Source organism: Oreochromis aureus, linkage group 16 (genome assembly GCF_013358895.1).
Source record: "Oreochromis aureus strain Israel breed Guangdong linkage group 16, ZZ_aureus, whole genome shotgun sequence".
In the NCBI taxonomy this organism is placed as follows: domain Eukaryota; kingdom Metazoa; phylum Chordata; class Actinopteri; order Cichliformes; family Cichlidae; genus Oreochromis; species Oreochromis aureus.
The window spans coordinates 1,327,934-1,342,800 of NC_052957.1; the positions used below are offsets into that span (position 1 = coordinate 1,327,934).

Sequence of the window (14,867 nt, forward strand, 5' to 3'; positions counted from 1 at the left end):
ACCAAACAATTAATCCTCCTGACAACTTTGTCGGCTTTGCTGCCAGGGGTAGCTACTATATCTGTTAAGGAAGGGTTTATCCCAACTCTGGGCAGCGGAGACGGGCAGACAGGCTCCCAGGTGCATCTCAGCAGGGCCACGTTTATTTAACCCTGTGTTTGGACTTGTCACTGTTGGCCATAACACAATCAAAGGTTACTTATTGATCCTAATCACTACATTTCAGACAGTACTGATCACTAGTGTCACAAACTTCATTAATATAATTGTGGATCATGTTTGACTTAAATATTTGGGTCTTGTGATTTTAAACATGGAGGTTAAATGCTGATCACAGTGATTCCATTATATAAACACTCCAGTGCAGGTACATGTATATATATATATATATATATATATATATATATATATATATATATATATATATATATATATATATGTGTGTGTGTGTGTATATATATAGTGTATACGAGTATATATGATTACACAGTATATATGTGAGTATAGGTCCAGTGTACACAGTATAAATATGATTTTGTGTGACAGAGACATGGAGCCAGGATGTGAGGACGTCTGCCTGTAAATAAAAACCAGTTCATCTGAGTTCTGCTCCCAGCTCTAACATGTACATAACAAATACACAGTACATATAGTTACAGTTACAGAAGTTACATATTATATATAAACATACCTGTCCTCTGGTTTATTATATAATCACATGGAGGCAAGGACTTCACAGCAGAAGCATTACTCACAGCCTATCATAAGACTGTGTTGTACATTGTTATACAGAGTGTGTTTTTTATTTTTATTAATAAAAAACATCAAGAAGTCACAAACAAAAAGGAGACCAGACCACGGGACATGTTTAAACAAGGAAGGTTTATTCATCTAGATTATTTACATCAAAACAGACAGAACGTCATGTTTTCACCCAAAACAACCGATCAAAGCGTCACATCAGCCCAACATCAGACAGAAGCTCTGCAGAGCAGCCAATCATAACAAAGCAGTTCATTATAAGCTGTAGATTCAAACTGCTCTTCATATTTTTGTCCAGCAGAGGTCAGCAAAGAGGACTGTGTTGGAAAGCTTTGAGTAATGCACCATTTTCCAATAAAAGCTTCACAAAACATCACTACGTAAAACTAACACACAGAACAGAGGGAAGCCCAAACACGAGACCTGAGTGAGGACAGAGGAAAACTGAGACAATATAAGGACACAAGGGTGATTAGGGAGGGTGGAAGGGATCAAACATGAAAGCACAATACAGACGGGAGGAAACACGAGGAGGGGCAGTGTAAACAGGAAAGGGAGACGAGACTCAAGGATGCGACACAGGACAGGAAACAGAATGACACAGGCAAACCTGGGCTGGGAGTATAATGAACCTAGAAGGAAAAAACACAACTAAACTAAAAACTACATAAAAAAAACTAAACCATTACAACACAAAGACATCAGAAACACCATAAAGTCAACATGCAGGGTCACATGACCCAGAACCATGACAGCCTGATTCTTAAACCAGGCAAAGATCCTGCACCCCTACCCAGCTACCGCCCAGTCTCACTCATTAATGTCGAGCAAACATTCGAAAAAAAACACTCCAGTTATAACTTATGCTGATCAATCAGGTTTGCTGATGACTACTACTTTTCCTTGGAGCTCACCTGGTTTGTAGCTCTGACAGTGCTCATCTTGGTCCTCGTTGCACAGAAGAGCAAAATGTTAAAATGTTGCCAAAGCCGCACAAACATGAGGCCAAATTATTGATCACTTACATGTTAAACAAGCCTGGAAAGAAAATAGGAAATAGACCTGCAAACACATCAAGCAATCACCTCTTAGGTCACCAAGCTCAGTAAAATTCTTTATTTTTTAATTTAAAAAATATACATAAAGTTTACATTAGCTTCTCATAACTGTAACATTTTATTTTTGTAGAAGCCAACAAGCTTTGCAGTGTGTAAGGTTCATGGTGAGAGATGTGATCACCTTTGTGTGCACTGTGGTTAATTTGACCTAAATACACATTTTCCATCCGGTTATTTAGCGCCACCCCTGTAGCCGTGGATACAAGTAGCACGAGTATAAAAAATGTGTCTGTCAGAGGGCATCAGGTAGAACTTCATTCAGTTCAGTCGCATTTACATAATAACAAACTTACAACAGCAGTTTCTTCCAGGCGCTTTATATTATCTTGAAAACAGAAATAATGTTTTGCTGGTAAATTATTGGAGGTGTGTGATGCAGCACCACCTGTTACATGCAGCAGTGCAGACAAAGGTGTGATATCCGTGCAGAAACTTATTACCACAAAGTTTCTGTTGTGGGAGGCTGGTTATAAAAAGAGGCGTGTAGAGTGGGGGGGGTCACTGCAAGCCTGGAGCTTCTGTCCCACCATGATCTGCTGCATCCTTTACGTCTTTCTGCAAATCTCCCTCACAGGTAAGAAGACTGATCCACTTGTTTAAAGGTCAAAATGAAGAATTTGAATCAATTTTCTGTGATCGCTGTTTTGATTTGACCTTCGTTCTCCTGTAAGGGGCTGCTGAGAGCAGCATAGTCGGTGGCAGGGAGGCAAAGCCCCACTCCAGACCATACATGGTGTCAGTCCAGTATGGAGGAGAACATTCATGTGGAGGGATCCTTATTCAGAGGGACTTTGTTCTGACTGCAGCTCACTGCAAGTACGCTTTTTATATGGTCATGAGAATCCAGACAGGACAAGCACGTAACGTTATTAAAAAAGTCAAAGGATGTTATTTTAGCTGCTGATTCCTGTTCTATCAGCAGTCACTATGATAAAACTGTATCACAGCTAAACTGTTATACTGATAACATACCATAAAGTTACATATACATGAGTGGAAGCACAGCATGATGGGCGACCACACAGTTTTCCTGTGAGTCATTTTTCTAATGGTGTTGGAGCGCTGTAACACACTGATAAGACTGTATGGACCTTCATTTGTGTTGATATTATGATTCACATCATCTTCAAACATATCTGTCCTTTAACATCTATTCAGTTTTACTTCTTTCCCTTTTTGAACATTGTGTTTCTTGTTGTTCAGAAATGAGACCCGGGGTTCTTGCAGCGTGGTGCTCGGAGCACACGACATCAGCAAGAAAGAGAGAACTCAGCAACGCATCCAAGTAGCCAAGTACTACCCTCATCCAGGATTCACTAAACAATACGAATATGACATCATGTTACTGAAGGTAAAACTAAGAGTGTTTAAAGCTTCATAACAAAATGAATATTTAAGTAAGCACATCAGTCTCACTGTGAAGCACTGTTGGCTGTGTATTTGTCACGTCTGCATCATGCAGTGAGGATGGGAGTTATTATTTTAACCTAAAATCAGGAAGTAACTGCTCTCTCAAACACACTCTGTTCACAGTTAAAAAAGAAAGCCAGACTCAGTAAGAACGTGAAGACCATCGGCCTGCCTGAAGGAAATGGGAAAACATCAGCTAACATGGAATGTGCTGTGGCAGGCTGGGGATGGACGACAGCTCATGATTGTCCCTCTAATGTGTTAAAGGAAGCCACAGAGAACATAGAGTCCACTTCTAACTGTGAAAACATTTGGCAACAATATTTTAATTCTGATCACATGATTTGCACCAACTTTACCAAAAAGAGTGGAGGAGTCTGCCGGGTATGTCACATCTGAAGCAGACTAACTACTGAACGTTTAGTGATGAATAATAAGAGTTACTGACTGAGTGAAGTTTTTCTGTTGCCTGTTTTGTAGGGAGACTCCGGTGGACCACTTATCTGCAAGAAGAAGCTTCAAGGTATAACAGCTTACACCTCATCAGAGGACTGTAGTGATCTCAGGTACCCCCACGTGTTCACTAAAGTCAGTTTCTTCATCCCCTGGATCAAGGAAACAATGAAAAAATAAAGGAATGTGCACCAAGAGTGTTTTTTTCAGGCATTAGAGTTTTAACGTGGTTAATGTGAAACGTCTGCATGTTTGAAGAAAGAAAAAAGAAGAAGTTTCCTGAATGACCGAGAGAAGTGAAACTGAGCAAATGTTGTGTTGGTAAAACAAACAAATCATTTCTGTGTGCTTTAATATGAACTGTAGTTTTGTTTCACAGCTGAACTGAGGTGAATTAAACTCGGTTCGCTTGTTAGTGACTGAAAAATAAAGCTTGAAACATTTTTGGCCTCTCAGAATCTCTTTTTTAAAATTGTTTTTTAAAATAAAATAACTTCAACATTTTTCTTGTCACGGCGCTTTTTCCCTTTGCTCTGCTCAACACACTTCAGATTGGGAGCGTGCATGTGCGTCTTTGTGTCGTTTATGTGTGTGTGCACGACCGGGCCTGGTTCTGAGGCTGGCTGAGCTGGCGCCCGGTGGGGCGTGTCCTGTGGGGCGGGGCCCTGGAGGCTGAATCAATGACAGCATTGATCTTCCCACAGATTATCAAAGAAGCATTAAGTGTTCATATGCACTGATTGAAAGGAAACATGGGACTGTCCTTTTATTTTCAGTTCACGTCTGCTGTATGATAAATGTGCACTGAGGATTGCACTGTTCAAGCTGGATGGATAAAGTGCAGGATTACAATCGCTCCAAAAACAGCAGGTAATTATATTTATTAAGTCTAAAGGCTGCATGGACCTTGGTGAGGGACACAGAAAGCAGATTTGGGATCAGACATGCCAGATCCATCTGATGCTCTTCAAGAAATAAAATAAGAGCTGTTTAGTAAACTGGCAGTGAAAGAGAAGAAACACATGTAAACTCCAAACCTTCAATTCAAATAACCTGAAGGGGAGAGAAAGGTATAGTAAACCTACAGATGTGAAGAATGCCTGATGACTAAATGAAAGGCACAATGGGGCAGACCCACAGAGGGAGAGACACACCAGCTGTACTAGAACAGGATTCATGACTGATATAAAGAACACAGCTACACAACAGCTCATACATTGTAGGTGCTGGTCGAGCTAATGTCGAATGGCTCTCTGATAATCCTCAAGAACAAATATGTAGCAAGGCAATGAAATCAAACATATTATTATTATTATTACACACTTCCCAAAATATTTTCATTGTTGACTCTGACTGTGTGCAAGCTTACGTACAGGCCAACCTCCCTGAACCGCTAACTCTGCCTCCTCCTCCTCCTTCGCCTCCGCCCTGCACCAGCTGCACCACCTTTTCTGCACCTCCTTGTGCTGTTTGGCTTCTCCATAGCCACTCCTCTCCAACTCCGGTCAGTTCGAATGGAAACATTTTTGCTAACCTCGGTTAAAAAGGTCAGGGAGGGGCGGCATTGCCAGTTCAGCCAGAGGGTGAGAGTTGAACTCCAGCTCAGAGTGGGCAGTGTGGTTTTACCTCTTATTGCATCAATGTACAGGCTAAACATGAGCCGCCATCAGCTGCTGTGTGGCTCATGTGGAAGGGCAGTGGGCTAGCCTTTTGAGAGTTGGTGGTTCGATTCTAGGACCCTGCTCCACTTTGAGCTTTTATATATACAACATCAGTTTTTCTTCAGTCACTGTGGTGAGCAGCAGTCTGCTCTCATTTAGTGTATATTCTTACTTTTCCAGACTTTCAGCTTTGAAGATTTTTCTTTTTCTTGCAGTTTTTACCAGCAGACCATCAGTGTTGGTCAAGTTACTTGAAAAAAGTAATCAGTAACTAATTACTGATTACTTCCCCCAAAAAGTAATCCTGTTACTTTACTGATTACTTATTTTCAAAAGTAATTAATTACTTAGTTACTTAGTTACTTTTTAAAAACACAATTTACAACCTGAATAGGTGATAAAGCGATAGAACTTTCAGCCCAATTCTACTTTTTCTGCATAATCCATCATACAAAATGTAATCAAATGGAAAAGTCTCTTTTTAAAACTTGTTTTATTAGTTTTAATCTTTTAACTTTATGCATCAAGCAAAAATTAAATTATATGCAACATTCTCTGACTGGAAGAAATTTGTTTAACATTTAAACCTATTTTCTGCACATTCCAGCACATAAAATAAAATGTTTTTGTGTTTACACTCACTCTTTCAAATAGATGCAAGTAAAACACAGCAGAAAATACATAAAATCAAAGACTAGTTGCTCTATTTTCACCTGTAAAGCAGGACTGGGGTAGGCGGAGGTTTACCCTGGTGCAGGTGTGCTGCAGCGGTCAGTGGAAGAATCCGCGAGTTTCTCTGTGAATTTCACATTACGTCGTAGCGCACTCGCTGCTTGCTTGGAAGTTTAGGGGTTTATAAAGAAGTTTTCTTCCCACGCAGTGAACAACGGACACTAATGTTTTTGTCACTTTTTATGGAATCAAACTCAAAGTAAGGTCAGTACTTCCACGCTTTAAACGCTGCACGCTCATACTCTCTCCGCACTCGATATATTATGATCTGCACACAGCTGTTGTCACGAACGTCGCACCCGCTTACGTCACTGTCATGAGACATTCTCGCAAAAAATCACGGTTTTAGTAACGCAGTAACGCAGCGTTCCTACGTGAAAGTAACGGTAATGTAATTACTGTTTTTGCAACAGTAATCCATTACATTAATCGTTACTCGAAAAAAAACGCGTTACTGCCCATCTCTGCCGACCATTAAACGTGTTAAAGCCTTTGAGTTTGTCAGCGCTGAAGATGGTCAGAGGAAAAGAACAGGAAAACCTGGGATCACACCTCGGATTCGGAACAATTCAAAACTGGGAACTGAAACATGTGAAAGCAAACAGACAATAACACACAAATGAGAAACTAACAGTGTGGTTGGATAAATGAAAGAAGGTAAGGCGCTTCCAGGCTCGGACACACCAATACAAAACTAAATGAAAACAAAACTGTGACACAAACAAAATGGAAAATAGATTTTTTTAAAAACAAACCCTAACCAAAAACAAAGATGTGATGAAGAGGGAAGGATGGAAGAAGGTGGACTAACAAACTGAGGGACACTGTGATTCCAGTGAGGACTGTCTGCAGTCATTCCAACAGACATTCACACCAGTCGCCTGCTGGAGGTCGTGTTGCCGGGCTCTGCAATCTCCTCCTTGATCCTGAGATTGTGCTGAGAGACGCCGTAAACCTGGAAATGACACGTGTTGATGTGTCATCCTGGAGGAGTTGGACCACCCTCTGTAGGGTCCAGGTACCCGCAGTGACACTGACCCCAGCCAAATGCAAAACTTGTGCATTTGGATCAGGTGCAGTGTTGAGGTTTGGCCTGTGGATGGCGCCACATGGACAAAAATGAGCAGCCTGAGCTCCACTCAACCCACCGAGACATCCACAGCAGCTCAGAGCAGCGACCGCCCGGAGGAAGAGGAGCAGTGTCGCTACTGAAAGTGCTCATCCTCTTCCTCCCACTGATGGGTAAAGGGTCTGTCTGTCTGTCTGTGTGTCTGTGTGTGGGTGTCATGTTAGAATGCCTTTATTGTCACTATACAGTTGTACAATGAGATACAGAGCATCTCCTACTCAGTGCAAACATGCTGGGGGGGGGGGGCGGCATGCAACCAACTCTCAAAAAGTTAGCCCACTGCCCTTCCACACGAGCCACACAGCAGCTGATGGCGGCTCATGTTTAGCCTGGAGCATGCATGTCCACCTGCCTCACTGAACTTTTCCTTAGAATCGAACTAATAACTATTTGCAGAAAACGCCTCCAACTTCACGGAAACCACAAATACTTGTCACAATTTTATGGCTTTTTTGTGGAAATATATAATTTTCAGGTATTTTAATGCTAAATTATTGAAAACAATATAGTTTACTAAAGAAATGACTATTACATATATGTATATATATATATGTGTGTGTGTGTGTGTGTGTATATATATATATACACACACACACACACACACACACACATACATATACATATATATATATATGTGTGTGTATATATGTGTATATATATATAGTACATTTATAGTATACTGTAATATTAAATATTAAAATAAATTCAGCTAAATTTCCATATAGTATGTAATATTCTATCATTCCTGCATTATAACATTTTATTGTGTGTTCTCATGTTTTCATCTTGTTCTTCTCAAAGCTCTAAGATGATGCTCAAAGTCATATTTAGAGTTTAAACACATGTGACCAACCATTTTTGGTCACATCTGTTTTGGTCACATTTATAAACATAGTTCACTATATATATATTTCTGGCATCCAGCATCAGCCCTCATTATGTTCTGTATAATCATGTGCATCTCACATCACTGACATTTTTCTTTAGAAAAAACAAGCGAGCTCTGGAGAGAATAGAGTGGCACAAATGTGTGTGTAAAGTTCACAGTGAGAGGTGTGATCACCTTTGTGTGCACTGTGGTTAATTTGGCCTTAACACACACTTTCCATTCGGTTATTTACCGCCAACCCAGACGGCTTCCTTTAAAGCACATGTAGTCAACAGTCAGCCAATGAGACACACCCTCAGGACCATTGTTCAGTGTCTGATTAAACCACAGAGAGGCACAAAAACACAAACAGTATAAAATACATTGTGTTTAAATATATTTATATATAATTGAAAATATGAATCAATGATACCTGGCAACTTGAACACTTATGGCAGAACATGGCTAATGACCTCAGGTGGATTAACAACACTGCACTCCCAGACTACTGTGGCCACTGGCGATGTACGAGGTCTCGCTCAATCATCCCAATCGACTAGAGAGGCTGGTGAGCTCCTACGTGAGAAAGTGGCTTCCCAGCACGTTGGACTCTACAGCGACGGGATACTGTGATTGCCTATCCCTAGTCTGGTAGAGGAGATTACATGTGCAAAAGTGAGGGTTGAGGAGTCACTCACGGACTCCCGGGACCCTATAGTGAGAGGCACTGCTCCCACCCTAGCAACGTGGAGGAAGTGGACCCCGGCCACATCTGTGCTACAGATCAAATCTGCTCTTCGTCATCGTGACGTGGTGGGTCACGTCCAACAGGGCAGAGGAGGATTTGGTCTTGGAGCAGAAACACCTCGGTGGCAACCGAACGTCGAAAAATGGTGGTGGAGGAAGTGCGACGACAGGAGGAAACAGCCAGACGTGCTAGAGCCGTAGCGCTGGCCAAGCAGTGTCGCTGGATGAATTGGGAGAGTGTGGAAAAGAGGAAACTCTCATGGAGTGAAATCTGGGTTACAAAGTTTCATCATCCGAACGACATTCGATGCCTTCCCCCATAAATCTGCAGCTGTGGTTTGGAAAGGACCCATCCTGCCCCCTGTGTACAGTCCCAGCCACACTCAAGCATATCTTGGTTGGTTGTAGGACTAGCCTTACTCAGGGCAGATACACATGGAGACACAACCAGGTCCTCAGGTGTCTAGCTGAGAAAGTCCATCAACGCTCAACCTTTCATGCCCAGGACTGATCGACCTGTGGTGGGCCTGCCTCAGCACGGGGCGTCAAAATTGTAGAAAACCTAACACTAGAATTTTCGCTCTTCTCCCCTCTGCTCCTTCTCCCTTTTCTGGGAGGCAGCGGGGAGGTAGAGCGTACAGCCGGATCCGGCTGGGAGGTGTGGGATGCCAGATCAGGCCCCCCCCTTCCGGCTCTCCTCGCTCCTATCTTGCCTCTTTTGTCTTACTTCTCGCTATCACCTTTTCTATCCCTTTGAAGAAGTGAGGCTCTTTAAATATGAAAGGGATAAGTACAACTTTTGTGGTGAATTGATAAAATAAATTGTAGAAAACTAAACAGAAGAAAGTAGAAGAGAAATTATTATAACATAAACCAGTGACACACTCCGGGGCCTGATCAACCCTGGCAGGGCCTCTTTGAATGAGGGTGTCTAGTGATAATGGCCGAAACACCCGATGAATCCAAGGTCCACTACTGACGATGTGTCCTAAAATTTTAATATGATAATCTAGACTAGATTCCTTCCTAATCCCTAAACCTAACCAAGGAATGTAAAAAGAAACTAACAAATGGCAGAACAGCTTCTGATAAAAGACCGAAACAGCCTGTGAAGTTGAGGCGCACAACGATGCGTCCTGCTGCTAAAGTTTCCTCACAGCAGCCATCCCTCAAGACCTTCTCTATTTGAAGCAATGCATCATCAGGGATTGTACCATCTGCTCCTTTTATTGAATTGTGTTTAAATATATTTATATATATATATAACTGAAAATATGAATTAATAATAATAAATGAATGATCCAGACTCTAATTCATCTTGAAAACAGAAATAATGTTCTGCTGGTAAATTATTGGAGGTGTGTGATGCAGCACCACCTGTTACATGCAGCAGTGCAGACAAAGGTGTGATATCCGTGCAGAAACTTATTACCACAAAGTTTCTGTTGTGGGAGGCTGGTTATAAAAAGAGGCGTGTAGAGTGGGGGGGGTCACTGCAAGCCTGGAGCTTCTGTCCCACCATGATCTGCTGCATCCTTTACGTCTTTCTGCAAATCTCCCTCACAGGTAAGAAGACTGATCCACTTGTTTAAAGGTCAAAATGAAGAATTTGAATCAATTTTCTGTGATCGCTGTTTTGATTTGACCTTCGTTTCTCCTGTAAGGGGCTGCTGAGAGCAGCATAGTCGGTGGCAGGGAGGCAAAGCCCCACTCCAGACCATACATGGTGTCAGTCCAGTATGGAGGAGAACATTCATGTGGAGGATCCTTATTCAGAGGACTTTGTTCTGACTGCAGCTCACTGCAAGTACGCTTTTATATGGTCATGAGAATCCAGACAGGACAAGCACGTAACGTTATTAAAAAAGTCAAAGGATGTTATTTTAGCTGCTGATTCCTGTTCTATCAGCAGTCACTATGATAAAACTGTATCACAGCTAAACTGTTATACTGATAACATACCATAAAGTTACATATACATGAGTGGAAGCACAGCATGATGGGCGACCACACAGTTTTCCTGTGAGTCATTTTTCTAATGGTGTTGGAGCGCTGTAACACACTGATAAGACTGTATGGACCTTCATTTGTGTTGATATTATGATTCACATCATCTTCAAACATATCTGTCCTTTAACATCTATTCAGTTTTACTTCTATGTCAGTATCAGTGTGACTGCAGACGTTTTTTTGAACATTGTGTTTCTTGTTGTTCAGAGATGAGACCCGGGGTTCTTGCAGCGTGGTGCTCGGAGCACACGACATCAGCAAGAAAGAGAGAACTCAGCAACGCATCCAAGTAGCCAAGTACTACCCTCATCCAGGATTCACTGGACAATACGAATATGACATCATGTTACTGAAGGTAAAACTGTCAAACTTCACGTCAAAGGAAATGTTTAAAGTGACCTGATTCTCTGTGCACTGGGTTCATGTGTTGAACTGATGCAGGAGCAACTTTGACTGATTCTCTTTGACAGTTGAAAAAGAACGCCACGCTGAATAAGTACGTGAGGACCATGGGACTGCCTAAGAAGAACGGGGAAATACCCGCCAACATTAAATGTGCTGTGGCCGGCTGGGGACTAACCAAAGCTAATGGATCTCATTCAAATGTCCTAAAAGAAGCCACAGAGAACATGCAGTTCAGCACTGAGTGCAAACACATTTGGCAAAAACACTTTAACTCTGGTCACATGATATGCACCAAGTTTACCAGACGGGACGGAGGTGTTTGCCAGGTAATCAAATAACAAAAGCAGCCCAGCAGCTAATAACTCAAATACAGGTTTAGTTTTTTATTCATGACAAAAATGTGCAACCTTTACACAGATCGCTCAATCAGTCTTTCTTTGTAGGGAGACTCTGGTGGACCACTTATCTGCAACACAAAGCCTCAAGGTATAACAGCTTATACCTCATTAAACGACTGTAATGATCCAAGGTACCCGCATGTCTTCACTAAAGTCAGTTCCTTCATCCCGTGGATCAAGCAAACAATGGAGGAGCACAGGAATGATGCCTGAGTCAGAGGAGCAGTAAAGCATATGTTTTAAAAATGTGTGGTCTCATTTATGATGGCGTAATAAAAAGCTCAAAGCATGCCTCTTCATTCTCTGTCCTCAGCATCTTCTTCAAATGTCATTTCCAGCTTTTACAAACTTTTCTAGATTCACTTCCAGCGCGTGTCTGAGTGGGCGGGTCTGATCACAGGTCTCAGTCATAGTGCAAACTTTTGAAGTTGAACCGTTTTCTGTCTGTGAAGCCAGTCATCTGCAGAGAAAGTGGGAAACAGTTCACCTTCAACCTTTTACCAAAACTGTTACGACTCTGTGACTGGACAGAAATAAAGAGAAAACAAACTGACCTGACTGGGATCTCTGGTGAAATATCTTTTCTCTATTACCTGTTGAAAGGTTTAATATGTGTCAGAACACACGTACATGTCAAGAGAAAGGACTCCCATTAATGTGAGACATTTATCCTCCAGTTCTATGGTTCAAAATACATGTGAAAGCCAAATGATGTTTGTCTCTATTTGTCAGCTTCTGTGCCCTCGATAAATCCACACGTGTAACTACAGCACAAAGACGGAGGCGCACACACGCGTGTGAGTCACGACCTGCCTGACAGACCGCAGTGACACAGGTCACAGCTCTCACCTTGTCAAAGAACCTGCTGAGCTTCACAGCGTTTGAGGTGCCTGCAGCCAGGTATCTGGGGTTGGTGCAGTCCTGGGAAAACAACACAACACTTCAGCCACAAACCAAAAGTGTTCAGCTCTCGCAGTGAAACTGACCCCAGCAGGAGGACCAGACACAGGACAAACAGGAGCTTACTGATGCTGTGATGTTTATGATACATGTGTGTTGTTTTTATTGTTGTGAACTAGAATTTTTCTGTATATTACTGACTGAAAAACATACGTGGTGTGGGAGTGTGAGAATCGCCGCTTTATTTTCATCATTAGTCTAGTTTCCTTTTCTATGAGTGTTAAACATGAGGAAGACATTGTGCTTTATGTGAGAGATAAACCAATGAATTAAACTGATTTATGTGTTTTAAAGGAGCTGAGAGCTCGTAGAGCAGAAAAAGGCGACTTACAAGATTGATTTCTTCTGCATTGAAGTCTTCAGACAAGAAAGCCGTCCGAGTGAGAACTTCACTGCGCTTGTTTTCTGGAATTTGGTCAAACTTGGTTCCGATCAACAGCAAAGGCACCGGATTCTCTGCAAACTGCTCTCTGTCATAGTCACTGCAGTCAAAAATCAAAGCTTCCACATTAGCCATGTTTTCTGTTTATTATTCTGAATGAAGACGGACGATGTCAAACACACAGATCTGCTCACCCGTTTGAGACGATGACTCCAGTTGGAGAGGAATCCTTATTCAAAGCTTCCAGTGACCAGCGGTACAGATTCTGAGAGGACTTCTTATTGGTCAGATCGTGGACCAATATAATTCCTAAAAGAACCCAAACATGACAGAGCATGTCTCAATAACACGTCACTGATGAAATCAATGCTTTCAGATCTGTCTATAACTGTTTACCGTTAACCGAGTTGTAGAAGACTGCTCTGGTGCTTTTGACGCTGCTGGCGCTGCCAACGGATCCTCCAACATCCCAGAGTTCAATGTAGAAGGTTTTCTCCTCTGGGGTTCCCTCCTTATAGTCTTGAACCTGGAGTAGAATAAGTATTTCGACATTGATTCTTCTTCTTCTTTCAACTGCTCCCTTTGGGGGGTGCCGCAGCAGCTCATCTGGCTCCATCTCACTCTTACCTCTCTCCACATGCCTAAACCATCCCAGCCTCGTCCCTCTGATGGACTCATTTCTAAACCTGTCCATCCCGCTCACTCCCACCGAACACCTTCAGCTCTGCCTCCTATCTTTTTGTCAGTTGCCAAACTATACATCATAGCAGGCCTCATTAACTGCCCTCTCACTCTTGCTGCTATCCTTCTGTCACAGATCACCCCTGACACCCCTGACCCCCTGGTATTTAAACCCACCCAGCTGTTCCTTTCAGCTTAACTGTTACACCTGTCTCCCTCTCGTTAGTGTGTTCTGTTGTGTTTTATAAGAGAGTAATATAAAGGGCCAGCAGGAAGTCTTACCAAAATTAGGACTATGTAAAGTAGAAGATGCTGGACCTGCTTACCCGCACATCTACAGAGCAGCCAACAGTCCACGATGGATTTCCCAAAACTTGATTCTGACATAGCAGATGGACCAAGGAAGACTTGCCAACCCCTGCAAAGAGCACAAAATGATACTGGATAAAAGAAGCTGATGCAAAGTACAGCAGTGACTGCAGGGTTAAACATTTTTGTGTAGCTGATAGATATTAATGCATTTAAATTATGAATAGACTCTACAGCTGCTGCTGACTGGAAGACAACTGAACTCCACTGAAACATCGGGTCAGTTTACGACAGACTCGGCTTCCATCAGAGCACATCTCCGGAACAACATCAGTAAGTATCTGTAATGATCTGTAGGGTGTCGCTCTCTGATTCGGCAAAACGTGTTTCTGTGAAATTTAACCTCTTGATGTGGAATCGTTTCATACCCAAACACTTACATCCGCCTGCCGCAAAGTCATGTAAAAATGACGGGTATTAAAATTAAGCATCACTCGCCGATGTACCTTTATTGTGAAAATTACCCGTGAGGTTAGACATGACAGGTGTGTTACGTGATGTTTATCCATAGCTTTAACTGCCACAGCAGCAAACTGACCACAGCGTCAGTCTCCTACTTAAAGATTAAGAGTTTTAATAAGCAAATGTCCTTATAAATAAGAGCAGATGACAGTAGTAAAGGTTTTGCTAGTGAAAATAGTTCATAACTCACCGGAATCTCCCAAAACCAACACTTTTACCCTGTCAAGAGAGGCCATTTTTTGACAGACGCGATCAGGAAGTAAACAGTGTTCTTAAAACCACGCCCCATGAAAACAAAGCCAGGCTATTCGCCAATATGC

At 42.1% G+C, this 14,867-nt stretch overlaps 3 protein-coding genes across 4 annotated transcripts; 2 read left to right on the plus strand and 1 right to left on the minus strand.

The window, feature by feature from the left end:
* The first annotated feature begins 1,987 nt into the window (after positions 1–1,987).
* LOC116314995 (granzyme B-like) lies at positions 1,988–4,186 on the plus strand. 2 transcript variants are annotated; one of them, XM_039600429.1, is made up of 5 exons: positions 1,988–2,454; positions 2,552–2,692; positions 3,084–3,231; positions 3,414–3,674; positions 3,771–4,186. In XM_039600429.1, the coding sequence occupies exons 2-5, from the start codon at positions 2,643–2,645 to the stop codon at positions 3,921–3,923; spliced, it is 612 nt and encodes a 203-aa protein (XP_039456363.1). In that variant the 5' UTR covers positions 1,988–2,454; positions 2,552–2,642; the 3' UTR covers positions 3,924–4,186. The 2 variants fall into 2 exon arrangements, with proteins under 2 accessions (XP_039456363.1, XP_031589010.2); XM_031733150.2 differs by having other exon boundaries at positions 2,223–2,454; positions 2,552–2,696.
* A 5,639-nt stretch (positions 4,187–9,825) lies between these two features.
* Positions 9,826–11,933, plus strand: LOC116314994 (granzyme B(G,H)-like). Its single transcript, XM_031733149.2, has 5 exons — positions 9,826–10,446; positions 10,545–10,687; positions 11,098–11,245; positions 11,361–11,621; positions 11,739–11,933. The coding sequence occupies exons 2-5, from the start codon at positions 10,620–10,622 to the stop codon at positions 11,904–11,906; spliced, it is 645 nt and encodes a 214-aa protein (XP_031589009.2). The 5' UTR covers positions 9,826–10,446; positions 10,545–10,619; the 3' UTR covers positions 11,907–11,933.
* rabl3 (RAB, member of RAS oncogene family-like 3) lies at positions 11,659–14,816 on the minus strand. The gene is made up of 9 exons (XM_031733152.2): positions 14,738–14,816; positions 14,043–14,134; positions 13,432–13,561; positions 13,230–13,344; positions 12,985–13,135; positions 12,543–12,614; positions 12,248–12,286; positions 11,986–12,153; positions 11,659–11,902 (listed from the first exon to the last, which is right to left on the minus strand). The coding sequence occupies exons 1-8, from the start codon at positions 14,781–14,783 to the stop codon at positions 12,097–12,099; spliced, it is 702 nt and encodes a 233-aa protein (XP_031589012.1). The 5' UTR covers positions 14,784–14,816; the 3' UTR covers positions 11,659–11,902; positions 11,986–12,096.
* Between the last annotated feature and the right edge of the window lie 51 nt (positions 14,817–14,867).